We start from the raw sequence: 22,224 nt of genomic DNA, 5'->3' as shown, positions 1-22,224 counted from the left end.
AATCAAACAGGTGAAGGAAATGAACAAAACCATCCAGGATCTAAAAATGGAACTAGAAACAATAAAGAGATCACAAAGGGAGATAACCCTGAAGTTAGAAAACCTAGGAAATAGATCAGTAGTCATAGATGCAACCATCATCAACAGAGTATAAGAGATAGAAGAGAGAATCTCAGGGGCAGAAGATAACATAGAAAACATTGACACAACAGTCAAAGAAAGTGCAAAAAGCAAAAAACTCCTAACCCAAAACATGCAGGAAATCCAGGACACAATGAGAAGACCAAACCTAAGGATAATAGATATAGAAGAGAGTGAAGACTCCCAACTTAAAAAACCAATAAATATTTTCAACAAAATTATAGAAGAAAACTTCTCTAACCTAAAGAAAGAGATGCCCATGAACATACAAGAAGACTACAGAACTCTAAATAGACTGGACCAGAAAAGAAATTCCTCCCCTCACATAATAATCAACATACCAAATACACTAAACAAAGAAAGAATTTTAAAAGCAGTAAGGGAAAATGGTCAAGTAACATATAAAGGCAGGCTTATCAGAATTACACCATACTTCTTAAAAGAGACTGTGAAAGCTGTGATCCTGGGCATACAGCCCCAAAGAGAATACAAATGCCAGCCCAGGCTACTATACCTAGCAAAACTCTCAATTACTATAAGTGGAGAAAACAAGATATTCCATGACAAAACAAAATTTACACAATATCTTTCCACAAATCTAGCCCTACAAAGGATAATAGATGGAAAATGCCAACATAAGGAGCAAAACTACACCCTAGAAGAAGCAAGAAAGTAATCTTTCAACACACCCACACAAACCTAACTCTTCTTCTAACAACAAAAATAACAGAAGTAACAATTACTTTTTCTTAATACCTCTTAATATGAAAATTAATATTACCAAATATCCAAAATTCAAAAACATGAGGAATTAGAAAATTTGTTGGCTGTCATCCAGAGGTCTTTCTAATTTGGTAATTGGATAAATAGGTCCAATATTGTATAATTCATATACACTTTCTGCTTATTTGTACATGACAGTGTCTTTCTGGGTTCCACTTAGTGGTCTTGAAATTAGGCTTCTCCTATCTCAGCCTCTCAATTAGTAAGATTGTTTGTTTGATGTTTTTACACTATACTATGGTTTTCAGAACAGCTTACATATTTCAAAATTATTTATACAGTCAAAAGAAACATAGACAATTAACTTGAGAGTTGGCTTGTGAAGGAACAACAAAGAGTGAGACTAAATGCTTTGCTTGATGTTTGTAACTATTGTATCACCACAGTCAATGAACCCCAGATTCTTACCCTCACCTAATGTCTATGCCACCCTCCATACAGAACCATTGTTCATTGAAACAGTTGGTGAATGACTTCATGGATAGACCATCCTTATACACACACTATTTCTTAAATGAATGTAACCTGTTCTCTGTGGGCTGAGAATGAAAACAATCATTCAAGTCAAATAGCTTTGACCATAGCAGGAAGTCTGTATCCAAAAATCATGCCTACAATTCATTCCTTGGCGCAGCAGAACTGTCAACTCTTAGCTTAGCTACTATGGAGGTAAAATTCTTTGTTGATGTGAGTGTCATTGAAGTACAGCCTTATTACAATGAACTCCAATGTCTAAAAATTGTTCTAATTTTGGTTTTGTACCACAGTAAGAACCAAGATTTTAAGCTCTACTAAAAACAACACAAACAAACAAACAAAAAGACTTTATCTACTTATGTTCATTTTCAAAAAAGCTAACAGTGATGAATTATTTTAAAATAGCATACAGTTAATATGTTTGGAGTTATTTAAAATTTATATTGAGAAAAACGTATATATTTTCAGCATTGCTGTAGACAAGCATCTACATAAGTCTGTTCAATTAATTGTTGTTTTATATCAAACAACTTTTATAATACTAATTTTTATTGTTACAATGTTTTATAAACTTTAAAGAATATGATAATATAAAATGAAAGGTATCACAGGTATTGAAGAGGGAGTCTCTGAGAGGAGAGGGAAACCTTTGGTGTACAAAAGGGAAAGAAGAATGTGATGTAGTTCTATTTACTTAAAATATGTTCTTTTTCCTTTTTTTTCCTTTTTCCTTTTTTTTCCCCCGAGACAGGGTTGCTCTGTGTTGCCTTGCTGTCCTGGAACTCACTCTGTAGACCAGGCTGGCCCCGAACTCAGAAATCCGCCTACCTCTGCCTCCCAAGTGCTGGGATTAAAGGCGTGCACCATCATGCCCAGCTTTTAAATATGTTTTTAAATGTTAACAAATTCAGATAAATTGAAATTATCTTTTCCCATCATAATGCAATAAAACTTAAATAAAAACCAACATATGATCTATTTCAAAACTATTAGAAAAATATGAAATTCTCAACATATAAAATTAACAGTTGATGAGAAGAAATGTTTTAACCATGATTTATTATATATTGTATACATGTATTGAGTTATGATAATGTACCCCATAAATATTTCCAAATTCAATAACAAAAGAAATATAGTTTTAAATAATCTACTGCTCAAGAAAAAAATTATAAAGAAAATTAGAAAATAACTGACCAGAGTTAAAAACAAAACTAAATATCAGAAAATATAGTAAAGCAAATTCCTCTGGAGATAATTTCTATCCTTTGATGTATATTCTAAACAAGAAAAGGAGGAGAAAGAGGAAGAAGAAGAAGAAGAGAAGGAAGGAGAGGAAGAAGAGAAAGAAGAGAAATGAGGAGGAAGAGGAAGAGGAGGAAGGAAGAACAAGAGGAAGAGGAAAAGGAGAAGAAAGCTGGAAAAAAATCCATGATCTAGCATCTATCTTTATGTTGAAAAACTGATCCTTCATCTCTTCTATTTTTAGATTTCAGTTTCTATATTATATCCAAAAAGAGAATAACAAAAAAAGTCCAGAGAAAAATACATACATCTAAAAAGTCTCATATTTGAAAAGACTTAACTTTCTACTTTGGAAGACATTAAGACAAGGAATAAAAACTCCAGTGTGTTGCAGATTTTACTGTGAACTCTCAGAACCTTGACAACAAAAAGAAATTGCTCAAACTTACAGAGAACAGAGAGATCAAATGTAGAATGCTACTAAGCTGCTGGTAAGCAGCTCTGAATGCTGGGATAGAGTAACAACAACTTGGAGTGAAAGTTACTCATAGCTTAAACCCAAACAAACCAAGTGAGGCTAAGAATGAAGTCCAGGCAATTTTCAGATATGCCAATCTTTTGTTTGTTTGTTTTTATTTTATTTTTTTCGAGACAAGGTTTCTCTGTGTAGCCCTGGCTGTCCTGGAACTCACTCTGTAGATCAGGCTGGCTTTGAACTCAGAAATCCACCTGCCTCTGCCTTCCAAGTGCTAGGATTTAAAGGTGTGCGCCACCACCGCTGACTGCAAATACTTTTAAGAAAGTTACTTTGAATTCGCCTTTTTCTTATGAAGCTATTGTACAAATACCCAACAAAATATCAGATAAACTAAGGAGAGGAAATGAAATTCAAGAAGCAAAGGCTCTTAACACAAGAGAGTGGCAGTTCTCAATATAACAGAGAAGAGAACTTCTGGGATAATGGATGTATGCTATATCCAGTAAAAGATGTTCATATTAGAGTACATCTGATAGCTTTGGAGAAGAACCAACACACTATTTCTCTCTACATTTTACACACACACACACACACACACACACACACGGTAGTTTATCCCAGAAACAGAAGGGTAGTTTACCACTAGACTGCATTAATCATTAATTTTATCTTTTACATTATATATATATTTAATTATATATTTGGTTTTCAAGACAGGCTTTCTCTGTGTTGTCCTGGCTGTCCTGGTACTCACTCTGTAGACCAGGCTGGCCTCAAACTCAGAAATCCACCTGTCTCTGCCTCCCAAGCGCTGGGATTAAAGGCGTGAGCTACCACCGCCCAGCTACATTTTATATTTTAACACCTGAGGAGGTACCCTTCTTGGGGTCAGACTGTTTATAGATACAGCAAATAATTACAGGGATGATTATTAAATACAAACAAGCCAACCTAGAGCCCTGGCCACAACCACCCTCTCCTTTGCTAATTCTTACCCCAAATGATTGACATTCTAGGAGCCAAGTAACTAGGGTGACATGAGCCTTGAGCCCTGGAACTTGCTGGAATGATTTAATGATTCCTTCAAAAAAAAAGTAACAAAGCAGTTGCTGTGACCATGGCGCTGGATTCTCCTGGCAATGTGACTCTTCCTGATGTGGCCCTCTGCCGTGTGGCAGCCTTTTCTTGAGAGCACAGAAACAAAACAAAAAAACAACCCTGCCTTAATCAGCTACCTGTTGCCTTTACTATACAACATTCATACCTAATATTTTAAAACATAGGAAATTTGTCAAGAACACTGAGCAAATGAAGTACAAAGCATTATATTTTATGCCATGGAAACTAATAATTTTAAAAAAATACCTGGTAGCTGCATCTACAGAGAGGTAGAAAATTCTACTTTGTTAGTAAAAGTCTGATTGGCTAAATTTGCACATTACATTAACAGGTCTAAAACCTGAAACTGGCTTTTGGACCCACTGGAAACTGCAAAACCTCTGCACAACCACCATTCATGGCGTCAGGCGTGTACCTGTGAAGCTGAGGAGGAAGGTCGTCTCCAGCCCGGAGCACATACCAGGCAGTAAGTAATGTGGCAACGTAGGTGTGGGCAGGTAGCCACCATCAAGTATGCTAGGCTAGTTGTCTGTTTTTTCTAACAATTCAATTTAGGGATGATCCTAGAATGTCATTTGATCTGTAAATTGTTGTCATTGCAGTGTGTCTGGAGGCTTTTTTCTGTCCACCTGCTGCAACACGTTTATGTCAGTCTTTAGGACTTTGGATGTTCTCACTGAGGCTATGTGGCTAACCAGCTGGCAATGTGTCTTGCAGCAGAGATGTTTAACCTTTTTATTTTGTACATTTAAATTGTATTTCCTTTAGAGCTTAAGTCTTGCTGCATTTTGTCAAGACTTAATAAGGTTATCAAATTGCCTACCTGTGATTTTTCCTAATCCTTTCTTGCTTCTATATTTGACTGACTTACTGAATCCATTTGGAATTTATTTTGTGATTAGAAATATGATTATTTCCTCAGCTTTTCTTTTCAAAATGACTAATTTATTAAATAGTCTAATTATAGGAAAATTGAAATATCAATTTACTTAAATGTATCTTTGTATTTTCTCCTGTTTCTTGAATTCTATGCCTAAAACTGCTATACAAAAATCAAAACTCCTTAACTACTCTCAATGAACTCTTAAATGCAAGTTAATTTCTCTCCTATTTATACTTTGACTTCAGTACCAAGCACAGTCTTGATACATAGGTTTCATTCTGACTAGCTGGATCAGAACAAAGGCTTTTCAACTGAGCATAATGTAGAGAGAATGACCTTGCGGTGTTTTCCTTCAGATATGCAAGGCAAGAAGGGCTGGCCTTTCCATCTAGTACTTGGCTAATATATGATGCTGCAATTGTTTAACTAGTTCATTACAGCTTTTCAGATCTGTACACTTGGCAGTGACTGATCACAAATGGAGACAGGGTTTCCTACTCTTAGCTGTATAAATATCATAACATGAGTCCTATTAGTAATTATAGGAAATGGCTTTCTTGCTACTGATAACCTTTAATAAGCTTTCTAGAATGCCAAACATAAACCAGGAAGGATCCTACATGCTAGAAGTCAAGGCACAAAAGATATGCTTTTTTTAATAGCATGTTTCAATATACTTTTTTATACTATTATTTTTAGAGTTAATGGATATAGCTGATTGGACTTCCCTTATCATAAAGCCAAGACTTTCCTCTTTTCATCATTGGAAACATCATAAACACTGGACAAATTAATAGTGAAGTCAGTGATACATACAGTACATACTTTATAAAATGCATCAACACTTAACAATGAACAATACTAGCCAACAAAATTTGAAGTAAGTTGTAAGAATAATTATTGCCTAGCAACACAATGATACAGAAAAGGACCAAGAAGGGGGAAAGTGGGACAATATGAGCTGATCTAATGAAAGCCTATCAACATGAAGTTCTGGGCCTAACAGATGTTTTTTGAGGCAGAGAGCACCATCAAGCAAACAGCTTCAATGCTTGCTTTTCCTAATGCTTCTGTCTTTGATGCACTGGAGCAGAAATGCTGCATGCTTTCACACTGTGGCTGGTAGCACTTAATCAGAGGGTAGACTGTACCCTGGCATAATAGCTGCTCTGCTTGTTTGGAATGTACTTTTTAAAACCAGGTATAAGTGACAGACATGAGGCACTGACCCTTGCACAGGGGAAGGTAAGAGTGTTTATATAGTCATGGGAACAGGCCGAGAAAGAACTATTCCCAGACATGTTATCAACAGATAGAACATAATAATTTTCTGGCAACTAATCTTAAATGTGATGAGGTGCCTGATAAGATATTCAGAGGACTGATTCTTAGGAAAGTCAGTGAAACATGAGCAACTACAAAGAGAAAATTAAATAGGAAAAAATGCCACTAATTAGAATGAGAAATCTCTAGAGTTGGCATGGAGAAGAACCAAGTAGAAACCTTGAAACTGAAGGACTTAACAAGCCAAATAAAGGGGCTGGTGAGATAGACCAGCAGGTAAGAGCACTGACTGCTCTTCCGAAGGACCTGAGTTCAAATCCCAGCAACCACATGGTGGCTCACAACCACCCATAATGATATCTGATGCCCTCTTCTGTGTACTCATTTATAATAAATAAATAAATAAATAAATAAATAAATAAATAAATAAATAACCAAGCCAAATAAAAACACAGCTGAGAGACGTAACAGCAGTCTAAAGCAGGAAAAAAAAAACTGTACTTAAAGACAGCTTTTTTTAAATATTCCAATCAGATGAAAGAAAAAGGGAAAGTAGAAGAAAAAAAAAGAGGAAAGACAAAGAACACAAAAACCAAGACACCAGATATGTGGGCACCATTATACAAACACGTCTCAGAAGATGGAAGGTATAAAATATATGTAAAACAATAACCCTAGACATACCAAATCTTGGCAAAGATACAACCATTTGGATTCAGGAGTCCCAAAAGACATAACCCATTTTTTGGTATTTTTAATGAACTTGACAGTTTCTGCTCAGCAACTGAACATATGCTTATGGATTTATAGTGTTTTGCTTGTTGTCTTGTCCTGCTTAATCAACAGCAAAGTTTTCAACCAGTTACCTTTGTTCCACTGCCACCCTGCTGGAGTCCATACAATTTAAGATTGTATTCTGTGTGATGTGGAAACCAATCACAAATTTGAAAAGAGGGATTTTATTATATCTAATGCACGTTCTTTTGGAGAATGGACTTTTAATCACCTTATATTCCATAATAATTTCATTGTCAGAATGATGATAGCTCCTTCTCATGTTTGTGTTCCTTCTAGTGCTAACTGTAAATAGAAACATGGTGGAAACCTGGGTTGGCAAAGAGTAAGACTTGCCACTGTGAAGATAATGAGCCAGGACTAGGTTAGAAAGGAGTTTGCTTTGTTTTTTTCCTCTTGTCTTGTTAGTTTTCATTGCAACAAGAGCATTAGAGATTACTGGGGAATATAAAAATGACATTCCCTGCCACGGGCCAGCCAATCTGGGCCTCTCTCAACCCGCGGGAGAAACAGGGTCCTAGTCAGGTCGACAAGGCATAGGCGAAGAAATGACAAACAGAGCTGACATGAGTGTGTGTTAGATCTGAGTGTATTTGTCCAAGGTGAGAATCAGGCTTAGATACCATACAGCAAACAGGGCAGATGTCAAGAGTCACGTAGGCAGGTGGGGGTTACAGTAGGGGACGCAAGACTGAAGTCATGTAGGCAGGTGACCCCCATACCAAGGCCAGCAGGGTCTGGTAGCTAGGTGTGAAGCAGGAGGAAGAGGAGTGGAGCCCTCCCTGTTGAGGTAAATAGATATTCCTATGCTAATTCTCTGGTTCTAGCTGGGGGCAGGCAGTGGGGAGTTCCTGACCTAACACTTTTAACTAATGTCCTAGAGTGAGGGAAACCCTTCATTACCCTATATTATGCAAAACACTACTAACTATTGTAAACTATCTATCGTCTTAAGGAATGTACTCGACCTCTATTGCCAGCTCTAGCAAGGGAGATACTTTGAGAGAAATTGCAAGCTATGGACAGCTTGGTATTAAACTAGGATAGTTGGAAACATTGTGCTTGCTAGAAAACAATGCCCAATCTTAACCATTAACAAGTCATTTCTTGGGGTAGCTTTATGCCTAATTATGAGGCCGTGTTGATGATTGGAAAGACTGATCTGGAACACGTCTGAGTTAGGGGATACCAGTGACTGTCTATCCAGGAGGCACAGAACTCCTTTTGCAGTCTTATTGCCTCTTATCCTTTATCAGGATTTTTTCCCCGATATTTTGGATGTGACTGGAGTAGATGAGTGTGCGTAACAATTCCCCAATCTATATTCACTGAGAGAGCTGACCTGGGATAAAGCCTGTGTCTCATTGTTTCAAGAGGAAAAGTAACTCCTGGAGGTTACTCCAATGTGCATCCTGCATGGAAACCAATAGCTTTTGGTTCTTTTTAGATTTTGTTTTGTTTAGGACAGTGGTTCTCAACCTTCCCAATGCTGTGAACCTTTAACACAGTTCCTCATGTTGTGGTGATGCCCAACCATAAAATTATTTTGTCGCTACTTTATAACTATAATTTTGGCTACTGTTGTGAATCAAAATGTAAATATCTGTATTTTTGATGGTCATAGGTGACTCTTGTGAAAGGGTCCTTCATCCCCAAAGGAGCAGAGTACCACTGACTTAGATGGTCGTGGACAACTATGAATGCTTAAGCGCCTCTGCCCTCTGGGACAAAACTCTTAATGCTTTAAAAAAAAATTCAAATGACATCTATGATCTTGTTCTCTTAAGGTAGTGAAGTTAAGAGAAGAATTATTTTGAGGTTGAGTCTCAAGACATGATGATGTCCTTCTGTGGAGGGCATGTGTCATTGTCAGTTCCCTCCCATGTTAGACCTAAGGAGGCACAATGCAGGCTAACAAAAACAGATCTGATCCAAGCCTTCTCTCATTTTCCTGTGGAAGAAAGGACCAATTTTCCACAGAAAATATGCCTGTTTCATCTGTTTCTCTATGAATGCCTTGAATTGGTCTTATGAGACTGTAAAACATGTGGGTTTATGGCAAAGCCTTACATGGTCATCTAATTAATGACTTGCAATAGACACTTTACAATGGTCTTCCTTTTCTAGTGTGTACTGCGGGGTTAATACCTCCCCTTGTGTATGTACAGAAATAACATCATGCTGAAGAGTATCATTAAATTTATGTATTCACTGTACAGCCCAATATTAGCCCCTATCTCCTCCCTCATACAACCCTCCCCTCATTCCTCACTCCCCTTCCCCTTTGAAAAGGGGAGCCCCCCTCTAGGTATCAACCACCACCACCACCACACCCTAGCATATGAAGTTACTGCAGGACTAGGTGCATCCTCTTCCATTGAGGCCAGACAAGGAGGCCCAGTTAGAGGAACAGGACCCACTGGGGATTATTTCTTAGAACTATGGCTTCAATTCAGGAAATTTTATTCTCTGATTCACTGATTTATAGGAAATAAAATTCTTTTGAGAAACAGTGCTCTGAAAAGGCCATAATGAGGAGCTGCTGTTTGCAGCTTCAGCCAGGGAAGGGTAGTGCTGGATTTCCCTCAGGACTGAGTGTTGAGATCAGTGGCATCCCTGGTTAATACCTTGATTACAACTTTATGACGGCTTGCAGACAGGGCACTCAGATAATTATAAAGCAAACGACCTGTTGTGTTAGGTTATTAAATTTTCATGTTATATACCACAATAACTTATACATAGCTGCTTCCAGAGAGAGAAAGGAATAATTCCTGGTCATATAATGGCATAAGCTTTCAGAAAGCTTGGGATGGTGATTTGGGAATGGGATTTCATCACATCCAAGAAGCAAGTGGGAAACTAGGAGGCACCTTCTCATGAGAGTAATTACCTGGCTCCTCGGGAGGTGTTGGTAAGATAGTAGGATTTTATTATTTCTTACTTCCTGTCAAGTTTCAATTCAAAAGAAAATAAATCAATAATATTTTCAAAATTGGAGAGCAAATGGGAGTGTGATGGAATAAGTGATTGTCATTGAATACTGAGGTTTTGTTGTCTGTGGTAGAATATACAAAGAGTAATCTGATATACCACTGACAGAGCTGCACTCAGGGCTCTAACAAGCTGTTCCATAGTAAGAACATTCTAAACTCTAACCATCTACTTTAAGGTTATCTTAAAAATGGCTACACATGACAATCTGATATCCATATAGGCCCATGTAAGGCACACACACACACACACACACACACACACACACACACACACACACAGAAGCCTGAGGTTAAGTGTCTTCCTTTAGCACTCTCTACCTTATTTTTTGAGACAGGGTTTCTCTCTGGGACTGTAGCTCACCTATTGGCCAGACTGGCTGCAGAAAGCACCAGGAGTCTGCCTCTCTCTGTCTCTCCTCAGCATTGAGAATCAATAAAGTATTTTGACTAATTAATAATCATCCACATTAAGTGTTAAATATGTTTAAGATCACATGTTTAAGATAACATATGTTGAATATGTTTAAGCTAAAATGATCTTAGCTTAATTTTTGTTTGCTTATACCTGTATTATTAGTATGTAAAGTTGGACTATAAAGGTAGGAAATCATTTGTCTAATCTATATGACACGGGGTAAGGGTAAAAGGGAAGCTTTGCAGTAAGCTCAGATAGCCACTGAAAACTTGAGTTTGGTTCCCTGACGTCAACTGGAGACATTTTCACATTAAAGAGAATATAAGTACTACCAGAATAAAAGACAAAACTCACATGAATTGCAAGAATTAGATTTTAAATTTAAATGTAAAATTTTCTGTCTTTGGGAGATATCTTTTTTTTTCTTTTACTTTATATTGGTTCTTTGTGAATTTCACATCATTTGCTCTAATCCCACTCACATCTCCCTAGCCCTTCCACCCTTTCAACCTCCTCTCCAAAAGAGAATAACAAGAAATAATAAAAAACCAAAACCAAAATACTGTCGTGGAAGGTGCAGTGTGTCACAGTATGTTCACAGTACACCCTTTTGTCTGCACATCTTTACTTGTAAATGTTCACTGCAGTGAGTTATTGGTTTGGTTTGAGGCTTCTGACTTCTGATGCACCATCAGTACTAGGTCCTCACCAGGATCCTCTCAGATGTCCTGTGTCGTGGAGCTTCTGCAGCTTTGGATCTGCAGGACTGGCCCTTTCACATGCTCCAGCAGTTCATACATGAGGTAGATGTTAGGGTGGGCCAACTTAAACCCCTGAATCTGGGGTGGCCTGGATGGTAGCTGAGTTGGTCCGCCTGGCAGCTCTCCTGAAGCCACCATCATATCACCAGGGTGAGCTCCCCAGTACCGCCCCAGATTCTCACCAATGCTGCAACTGATAAGGAACAGGGCTGGCTCTTCTGTTTTCATGACTTCAGGGCCAGCTCACCTACACCCAGGCCACCAAAGCCAGTTCTATTGTGTTGCCCAGTCGAGGTTCAGGGCCAGCTCTCCCCACTGCTGCAGCTGGTGGGGAATGGGGCCAGCTCTCCCATGATCACACCCGGTGAGGCTCACCTGTGCCCCTATCACCAAGGTCAGCAAGGCCAGCTTGGAAAGCTATCTTTATATGATTGCTTAGGATTTCATTCTACACTAAACTGAACATTTGGAGATCATGAATCAGAGGACCTCCATAATCACTCTTCATGTTATCAACTCTCTAGAAACTAGAAAGAAGCCCTCTAAGTGACAGAACCTCTAACCTGCCTTCTCTTTCATATCTGAGTTGAGTTTAGAACAACTCAAAAGTCAGTGATCTACATTATTGCTTGTCTGTTGGAGTGTTTTAGTTCACTTGTACCTAAAGTATCATTCTACTTACTGTGTTAGCAAGTCATATTCTTTTACTTAGTCCTTTACCAGTTTGGGGAAACCCACAAGTTTATATGGTTTTCTTTTTAAAGAAAACTTTAGAAAGGAATACTCTGATTATAAAAATGCCTTATGGGCTACTTCTCATTTATAAAGAATTCACATAAAATTTGCATAGGAATCAGAATTGGAAATCACACTCCTTTCTCCTTTAAAGTCAAATCATAATGGTCTCATTATGTACTAAGTGAATTAACAAGTAAACCACAAGTATTCTCATATAAAAGATGACATCTTGATAGAAATTAAAGTCAAGTAAATGAGGAGATGACTGACAAGTTTGGAATAAGACACAAGCTTAGTGACTGAGACTCCAAGGTAAGCTGAGTTCATCCAGCACCCAGTGTGTGTTAAAATCTCAGTTTACTGATGTCAAATCGGAGTAGGATGAAGGCCTCATAGGCTTTCACAACTTTGGAATTCTAAATGTATTTGACTAAAGCAGATTTTTTGAAGTTTACATGTTTAAAATAAGTATGGGTCAGGCGAGATGGGTCATCAGTTAAGAGCACATACTGCTCTTGCAAAAGACCTAAGTTCAGTTCCTAGAACTCTCTGCTGAACTCCATGACTATCCACACTCATATTTACATACCCATAAAGACACACACATAGGTACATAATTTAAAAATAACAAACTTTTTTTTTAAAAAAAGTCAATGTTTGTGGACAGATTTTGTACATGACTTATATCACTAAGAATGCCTTTACTACTCAATTTTGGTTCTGTCTAATTCAAGTCCAATATTATAATGGCTTTTCCTTAGAAACTAATTTGGTAATAATTGTAGCCACCTTCTATGTATGGTCACTACTTCTGTTTAAGCTTCTGCGTGATTATGCTTTGCTCTGAGTTTTTAAACTTTAAGTAAGAATAATTGCATTTTACCTTTTCCTTGGGAACTATTATTGAATGGATTCATATATACATAAGTTGATTATGAACTAGTACTCAGCTAGGCACCTATGAAACGACTATGAAAAACAAAGTCTTCTTCTGTCCTTGGTATGTTTACAAGACTCCAGTTAGGGCTCCTGGGATAGGATGCTAGATTACAGATATGTTTGAATTGGATGCTGACACAGAGCATTCCCTCATGGTGTGTCCTTCAGTGTATGGCAAAAGACCACACTTTTGACCTTCCAGTAGCCTGGATGCCTGGGCAAACACAAGAAAGTCAATTGATTCATTCTGTTGACAAGGCTTTATCATATAACTTTCACATATAAACATATTACCAATAAGTGTTTTACGTAATAGAAACTTTAATGACAAGCACTATGAAGTTGATATTACATTAATTAATATATCAACAATTTAAATAAATGTTGCCCCCCCTTCATAAGTATTCATAAGTTTATGTCCGCATCTACTGGTGACAGAGCTATGGGGTAATCATTCATCTATTTATTACACCTGTTATCTGTGGCCTGACCTGAAGCCTCAAGGTGTTTGAGGCCCCATACCCTGATTACAACCTCTATTGGAGTTTTACTCTTGCCATTTCAATGTTGGCATATTTTGTGTGGCAGAAACTTCTAAAGATTATCAAACTTCTAACTTTAAATATGCCTATTTTCAAAAGTACATCTTCACTAAATACTTTTCTTTTACTTACATGATCCAAATTCATTGGCATGAACATTGTGTAAAATCTCTCCCACATATTTGCATCGTTCACTATGAGACATCTATTGTAAGCATGGCTGCAGGCTGTCTTTTTTGTCCACCATCCAGCACTTGCTAGCCAAGTGTTGTGTGCTAGACTGGTGTCAGCCACCAGGGGAGGAGACATTTGCAGTGCAGCCAGATGAGTTTGTTGCTCCCTTGAAATTAAAAGCATATGAAACAGATACAACTTCTTAAGGTTTTTTTTCTTTATAAATAACATAAACTTAAATAACAAAACAATAAAATTCAAATACAACTTAAAGTAGAGTTTAATGCTGTTATCACAGAGGGGAAATAAGCATGATTATTTGTGGGAAGAGCATTACTAAAAAGTTGTGTTCCCAAATGTGAATTATACAAAAGATAGATTTGCTTGAAAAAATGCAAAGATTTCTGAAATTTATTTTGAGGGATTATAAAATATTATTTTGTGGTGAGATGAAATACAATATTATCATCATTATTGCTATTTTATATACAGATTTTTAAAACATCCTGTTAGCAATACCTTTTCAATTTGAGTGGATTTTTTTTATGTTAATCAGTGGAGGTATGTTCCAAGCCTGTGATTTTTGTAAAACCACCTGTAAATTCTATTCTATAATAAAATGTTGAGAACATTCATCTTTCTGAATAGAGCTGAAGGGGATTCTAGTTCTTACTGGAAAGCTTTCAAACACTGCTCATCGTCTGTAGTGTGTGTGGGGCTTGATCATCTGATGAAGCATCCCAGCAGCCTTTAGGTCTGACATTCCTTATATAACATCATCTGCATTATTAATATTATCATAGCAGCCACCTTATAAGCAGATAGTGATATTAAATATTCATTATCAGATAGTCAAATCTAACATACTCTTAAGGGTAAATTAATTTAAGAAAAATATCACATCACTAACATCATGATTGTACAACCACTTACAACTTTTTACAACTTTTACTAAATCTGATTTTTGTGTATATTCTTCAAATCTTTCTTTAATGCAGTCTTTTAAAATAAACAAAAATGCGCAAGTCCAGCTTGATCAGTTTTTCAGTAGTTTTCCAGCCTTTCTTGGTTACTTTGAGAGAGAGAGAGAAAGAGAGAGAGAAAGAGAGAGAGAGAGAGAGAGAGAGAGAGAGAGAGAGAAAGAGAGAGAGAGAGAAGAAAAGTCCACTGGAAAGAAATCTCCCTGCTGAATGAAACTGGTTTCTCAAATACCATATACACTTAGGTTATTGCCATAGGAAGAAAATGGGCTGTTTTTTGTTCTTTCTTTGTTTTCTTCCCTTTGACAGGAACCCCCTTTTGATTTAAGGCAACGAACATTTCCCCTCCGCCGTGTGTCCATTTAGCTGATGCGTAGGTGTTATAATGGTTTTCCAGAATCAGTTCTTTGAAGTTGCAATCCTCATTGCATTCTTTCTGATAAAAAATAAGCCAAAAAACAAGCACAATTAATAAAGCAAATTCTAGAGGAAGGTCAAACTGATGGCAAACAGATAATGGTCTGTAGAGGTCATATACGTGAGATTATTGTAAGCCTCAGACTGAGCAGATCTGGTATGGCTTAGTGGGTTTATTTATGGCATGTATTGCCATCGGCCAAAAGCATCTTAAGTTTAACAAAAACTAATAATATGAAACACATTTAGTTATGTCTTTTGGGGCAGTAAAATTCTACTCTTTAATGTTGGGGTCCCCAAATCTCTTCATTATCCACCAGATATTTACTATAGAGAGGGTAGCTTCTACCTCCTGTAGGTGAGGGACCATTTAATAAACTTTACTTCACTTTCTACTATGTTGCCCTCAATTGTAACAAAAGTAAAAAATTATTTAGTTTGATTGTCCATGCAGGCAATGTGCTCATTTGATTGAGCCTCTATTCTGTAGTTTGCCTGTGTAGGCATCATGCAGAGCTACAAGAATACAATGAAAAATGACCTTTGCTTTACTACAGTGGGATAAACTGTTTCCCATCATACTAAAGTAGAAACGAGGTGAATGCTTATAGTTCAAAGCCTATAGTTGGGAGACTGATAATGATAAGTGAACTGAATAATTCAAAAATTTTTCCAAGAATTTTCATGTCAGCAATGTGCAAATTGGGTGAATTCTAACAAAAAGAGCTTTGATACTCAGAGATGGAAATTTTAGGTTCCAAGTATCAATAGTACACAAGGGATTTATAATTGGAAATAGCCCTAGAGATCAGTCATTCTAAGTCATCTTACAGATGAGGAATCTAACATCCATGTAGCTTAAAAAAAAATCTCAGGTCATACAGAAAATATTTTACCTTAGTGCTGGAGTAAAGAGAGTTTTAATGGAATATTCAACTTGCACTGGTGGAATAAAATTAATTCCAGCTCTCAGAAAGGCAGATAATTTTGACAAAGTATGTTTGAATAATAACTGCTATCAATTATTAATACCTTAGCATAGAGTTTCCCTTCCTTGTTCATGGCAAGATAGTATTCGCTCTCCACCCCTTTGATTGCCACAATTCCAACTGCCACAGTCCTGATTTCCATGATGTCTGCAAGGAATCACACAAACATATATCATTATTCACTAATCTGGAGACATATTTCCCTAACGCACAGCCACAAACAGCAGAGTAATCATGAAACATAGAACTGCAAACTTTTTGTTACATGGGGAAGGACATCTGCTACATATTCAGACATATCCTCTAGAACAATACTTCAAATCTACCATAGTGACAATGTAACTGATATTTGCTGAATTCATACCATAAAAGTATCCCTCCTGTGTATGACTTTGTCCAATCATCACCACACACTGTAGGGCAGGCATCCTTGCTACAGCCACTTCACTGATGAGGATACTGAGAATACACAGAGAAGTAAACAATCTACCAAAGCCTGACAGCTGCTAGGTGATAAAATACAAAAAAGGGAGGATGCACCTAACAGTGTTGCTCTTTGGTTTGACTAAATTCATCTTAAAAATTATTTACTGATAAATATAGTTCTTAACTTCACTGAAAATTAGTATCTTTAAAATAACAACTTAAGCAATTTTACATTATGGCAAGTAGAACCTACTGTCTTTTAAAATGATTGTTTTAATGCACAGAGATGATTCAAATTTTCATTATAAAAATCATATTAACATAAAATTGTATTTTTTGTAATTAACTTTTTAACCTTTGTGGAATTTATTTTACAAGTTTACAACGTTAGCCAAGTATTCTCTTTTATTATATATGATATAGAGGACTGGAGCCTGGCTTAGCCACCATCAGAGAAGCTTCTCCCAGTAGATGGAAAGTAACACAGAGGTCACTACAGTGATCAGCACTACCTTTCAATGACTACTTTTCTGCAATGAGCAGAAAGTGAGAGACTTTGGAGCACTTCATCAAACGTCTCTCTTCAGGGTACAGGGCTCTGTGATGAAGATGTAGAAAGACTATAAGAGCCAGGAGGAATGAATGACTCCAAAGAAATAGTTTCTTCTAGACACTATTGAAGGACTGATACACATATGAACTCACAGAGACTGTGCACAGGGCCTGCACAGGTAAGCCAGATGGATTCTCAGCAACTGGGAGGCAGGAAATAAACATGGGCTCCCACCCCTAACCAACAAGCTCTCTGTAATGGATACCCATGGCCAATGGAGCCTCACTAGATATACAAACCACACATTAAAATAGGCCTCATGCCCCAGAGTAGTTGGCCAACACAAAATGAACTCCGTGGGACATTTTGTCTTATTTTGCTTTGGTTGGATTGTTTGTTTGTTTTGTCCTATTGGTCTTTTGCTGCTGTATTTTGGTTTTGTGGGTTTGTGGAGGATGTGTGTGTGTGTGTGTGTGTGTGTGTGTGTGTGTGTGTGTGTGTGTTTCTTGGGTCTATTTTTAAAAGAGAAAAAGGACATGGAGTTGGGTGGGTGGGCAGGTAGAGAGGATCTGGGAGAAGTTGGGGGAAGGGAAAGTGTGATCACGCCTAGTCAGGATTGGTCGTGTGTGTGTGTGTGTGTGTGTGTGTGTGTGAGTGAGAGGGAGAGAGAGAGAGAGAGAGAGAGAGAGAGAGAGAGAGAGAGAGAGAGAGAGAGAGAGAGAAAGAGAGAGAGAGAGAGAATAGCAGTAGTCAGAGGTACCTAGGACAGCAGCACAGCTAAAACACTGGCATTTAGGAAGCAAAGGCAAAGGAATGTGTTTTAGAAGTATTTGTGAAGTGTTATTAAATGCATTAAATCCCGTAATTTTAGGAAACAAATTAAGAACTTGAAATAGCAAGCACTTCTGTAGAAACACCTTACTTGAAAGAGAACTTTCTGGAGAACACTGGCCTGAAGAGGCTATGGAAACTTTACACACCATTGACAAGCTCATGACAGAGTACAGTGCACTGACACAGACACACAATCGTCAGCAGATCTTCCCTGAGAGTCACTGCCATGCCTGGCTCAATTCAGAGACAAGCACCAGCCTTAGGCTTTTATGTAACAACTTCATTTTCTCTAAAGAAGGTGCCAAGTGAAGCAACGTGATCAACAGAGTCCTGTGGGGCTAAACTGGCACTCCTGCCATGGAGAACACTGCAGAAAGTAATTACTGCACCATATTTGCAATGCCCACAAAACAGCAGAAATCTATTCAAGAATATATTGAGCTTGGATTCTAAAGACTCTACCACAAAATCCATTAATCCAGTATTCTTTCTGAGAGAGGAGAGTGTTGCTCCAAAGCCTGAGGGGTAGCGATCATGATCAGCAGGAATTAGAGGATGAATCTGTAATATTGGCAGGATGTTCCTTCAACATAACTGTTGAATGACAGTAACTGGTCCTGTGATATGTGGACTCTGTCCTTTTAGGACCAGTCATGTCACCTTGTCCCCAGAAGCTCCTCTATCCCTCCCAACCCCCCGAATGTCCCTTGTCCACCTTTTTGTTGTTGTTGCTCTTTGACACCAATCAGTGGTAAACATTGTTAATCTTATCAGGATAAAAGATACAAAAAAGAATTGTAAGGGTTTTTTTTTTCTGCTTCAAATGGGATGAGCATATGCTTTAAATGGCTAAGTACTTGTATTTTTAATTGCCTGACAATTAAAAAAAAAGGAATTTTTCATACCAGGAAAAATTAGCAGACCTAAAGTCATTTGGTGGGATAGCATTAAGAAGCATGATGAGGAATGAACCCTGAATGTCTGGTCTGTTACACCTTGTCTGCTGGGCCCTTTGAAATCAAGAAACCTGGAAATGAAAGTATTAATGCTGTCACTTGTTTATGCACAAGCAGAGTGGAGATGCTGCTCTTTTTAATAGCTACAAAAACCTGTGGAATCCTTAACTGTCCAAACTTAAGGAATTTTGCCTCCATCCTAAAACAATATAAATATAAATATAAATATAAATATAAATATTTTCAGAAAATATAAAAATGCATAACTTACAGATATTTTATCTACCAGAATAACTTAATTATCCTTGACATTTTAATATATAATAAATAAAAAGTACATATGCTTTCTTATATAAGGCAAATGTAAGATTGTATTTTTCTGTGGATCTATATTTCTGTTTACAAGTTAACTCATTCATCCCCAATGAGATGAAGCACATTACATTACATAGATACACCAAACTTTTAACATAATAAGAGAGAGAATGAAACATAAAAATTAAGACAATATATCATACATATCACCCATTAACCTAGCTAATAACACCTTCAGCAACCAGATAGGTTCATTATTTAGGTGTCTAGCTTACACACTAATGGCTTTTCTATTTCCAAAATTCCACCATTCTACTTTTTTGCCTGTTTAATCTTGTGTCACATTTGAAACCCTGGGATCATCGCTATACTTAAAATCCTCCCACTATCTACTCAGAATTACAAATACTCCTTTAATCCTGCACTCTTGATATTGATACTAGCTCTCTGTTGTTATTGTCAGTAGCTTCATGATTTAAAGTACTTTAACTTCCCTTTTCAAAATTATCTCCAATAGTTACGTGGAAACCAGTCCTACTTCAGTGTATTAATAATTATTTCCTAACACCTCTTAGAGCATTATGCTGTAAGGTTTCAAAAGGAGCACTTATAGAGATAGAATAATATGTTTTGAAGATGAAAAAAGTAGTTTGATGATTAGGCTAATTATTAATTAGACCATTTAACTTCATCTTTGATCATAACTTTTGAACACATTAAAACTAAGAGCTAAAAATAAACAACAACAAAAACCACAATTCTAATGTTAAATAACAAACTTTTAGGATATACTGTCAAGATTGTCTTGAGCAAGAAATCTTAACAACTGAATATTTACATTACATTTAAGGATTTGATTTAACAAAATATTATTATTTAAATGCATGCTTGCAAAATGATATTTAGTATCTCTAAAAGAACAAAGGAGTCTAAACAAAAAAATGATAATAAAAATCACTAAAAGTAGATCAACTATCTGAAGAAATGATAGCAAAAGAGCAGATGAGAGGAAAGGTGCCTTGTGCTGTCACTGAAGAATGAACAGCCTTGAGGGCCCCCTCCCAGCTATTAGCATGACCAAGCCCGACAGCTCATGCACACCACTGACAGAGAGGCAACCCAGCCCAGACTCCTCCTGGGTAGTGGGAACGCAAAGTGCAGCCAACTTAGAAGACACTTGGGCGGTTTCCTAGAAACTGAACACACCGATGCTGTATGCCAAGGCACTTACTCTACTGAGTGGAAGACATGTTCACACAGAAATCTGAACATGGATGTTTAAAGCAGTTGTACTTATTAAGAGCTAGAATTGAGAAACAACCAAAGTCTTCAAGAGGGGATGAAGAGTCCAACTATGCTACATAGACTGGAATGTTGTTTAGTGTTTTTAGAGCTCAAACATCAGTCCACAAACAAACAAAAACAGCAGCAGCAGCAGCAACAACAAGACCCTTACATGAGCATTGATGTGAAAGTAGGGAATTTTAATCAGTGGACTATTGTACAGAACTGTAACAGCAGATACATTTTATTATGCATTTGTCAATTTCATGCAACTGCACAGGACAGCAAACTTAAGATGTATTCAAATATTGTCTCATTAGTGGTAGGAAGTGTCCCCCATTCCAAGACATTAAACATAATGGAACCCAGTAACTCTGCTCTCTGCTCAGGTTGTCTGCAAATATATAGCTGTTATGACTGAAAAATAATAATGTTTTTAAATTGCAATTTAAGTTTTTAAAGTTGTACTCTTAGACTTTAATTAATTGAATATAATAACTGACTGTAAGGAGACAACTTATACAAACATCTTAATTATTTATTCTTGTCCCAAATACACAGAGCATATGGAGTTAGTTTGTTATGGATATTGTCTTTGGTGATAGATTAAGATCTGCCTATTAAATGAATTATTTCTTTTTGTAATACATAAACAATAGGGTCATAACGCAAATGCACATCAGCAAGTGTAGAAAACACAAGTTCTCTATGTACGTGAAAACCACTATTATAATTGAAAGCATGCTTATCTCTCAAGGGCAGAGTGGAACATGAGATTCAGTGACATTTTAGAAACAAGCTGATGACATTAATTATGCAGTCATCAAAATACTTTGATTTGAGTAGAGTGGCTATCAAAATTCATTTTCAGATTTTTCCCTTCCTGCAAAATAATAAAGGATACCCAACCTATCCCACTCGATTAAATTCATGGAATAGAACATCAATTTCATAGGAATTCAAAACCAAAAATGTTTTCTGTGGTAAAGAAGGGTGCTTCTTTAGGTGCTTCTCAGCCATTCGGTATTCTCAGTTGAGAATTCTTTGTTTAGCTCTGTACCCCATTTTTAATAGGGTTATTTGGTTCTCTGGAGTCTAACTTCTTGAGTTCTTTGTATACATTGGATGTTAGCCCTGTATCATATATAGGATTGGTAAAGATCTTTTCCCAACTTGTTGGTTGCCATTTTGTCCTATTGACAGTGTCTTTTGCCTTACAGAAGCTTTGCAACTTTATGAGGTCCCATTTGTCAATTCTTGGTCTTAAGAGCATAAGCTATTGGTGTTCTGTTCAGGAAATTTTCCCCTGTGCCTATGTGCTCGAGGCTCTTCCCCACTTTCTTTTCTATTAGTTTCAGTGTATCTGGTTTGATGTGGAGGTCCTTGACTTGGATTTGAGCTTTGTACAAGGAGATAAGAATGGATCAATTTGCATTCTTCTAGTGCTAACTGCCAGCACCATCTGTTGAAAATGCTGTTCCCCCCCCACTGGATGGTTTTAGCTCCTTTGTCAAAGATCAAGTGACCATAGGTGTGTGGATTCATTTCTGGGTCTTCAATTTGGTTCCATTGATCTGTCAGTGTACCAATACTATGCAGTTTTTATCATAATTGCTCTGTAGTACAGCTTACGGTCTGGGATGGTGATTCCACCAGAGGTTCCTTTATTGTTGAGAATAGTTTTCCCTATCCTAGGTTTT

At 37.1% G+C, this 22,224-nt stretch overlaps 2 protein-coding genes across 9 annotated transcripts in view; one reads left to right on the top strand and one right to left on the bottom strand.

Annotated features, from left to right (window-relative positions):
* Fam227b (family with sequence similarity 227 member B) overlaps nt 1-22,224 on the top strand; it is a 158,027-nt gene that overhangs the window by 37,946 nt on the left and 97,857 nt on the right. For all 7 annotated transcript variants that reach the window (XM_031371760.1, XM_031371759.1, XM_031371758.1 and 4 more), the window contains one exon: nt 4,575-4,709. In XM_031371760.1, coding sequence (XP_031227620.1) covers nt 4,575-4,709 — 135 coding nt within the window. The remainder of the gene's footprint in view (nt 1-4,574; nt 4,710-22,224) is intronic.
* Nucleotides 13,305-22,224, bottom strand: part of Fgf7 (fibroblast growth factor 7) — a 64,915-nt gene continuing 55,995 nt past the window's right edge. For both annotated transcript variants that reach the window (XM_031371773.1, XM_031371774.1), the window contains exons 3-4: nt 16,200-16,303; nt 13,305-15,186 (exon numbers count right to left, since the gene is read on the bottom strand). In XM_031371773.1, the coding sequence (XP_031227633.1) occupies nt 14,992-15,186; nt 16,200-16,303 (299 nt within the window). In that variant the 3' untranslated portion in view covers nt 13,305-14,991. The remainder of the gene's footprint in view (nt 15,187-16,199; nt 16,304-22,224) is intronic.

Source organism: Mastomys coucha, unplaced genomic scaffold (assembly GCF_008632895.1).
Source record: "Mastomys coucha isolate ucsf_1 unplaced genomic scaffold, UCSF_Mcou_1 pScaffold15, whole genome shotgun sequence".
NCBI lineage: Eukaryota > Metazoa > Chordata > Mammalia > Rodentia > Muridae > Mastomys > Mastomys coucha.
Note: the sequence above shows the minus strand (reverse complement) of the source record. Positions and strands in the feature narration are given on the sequence as shown.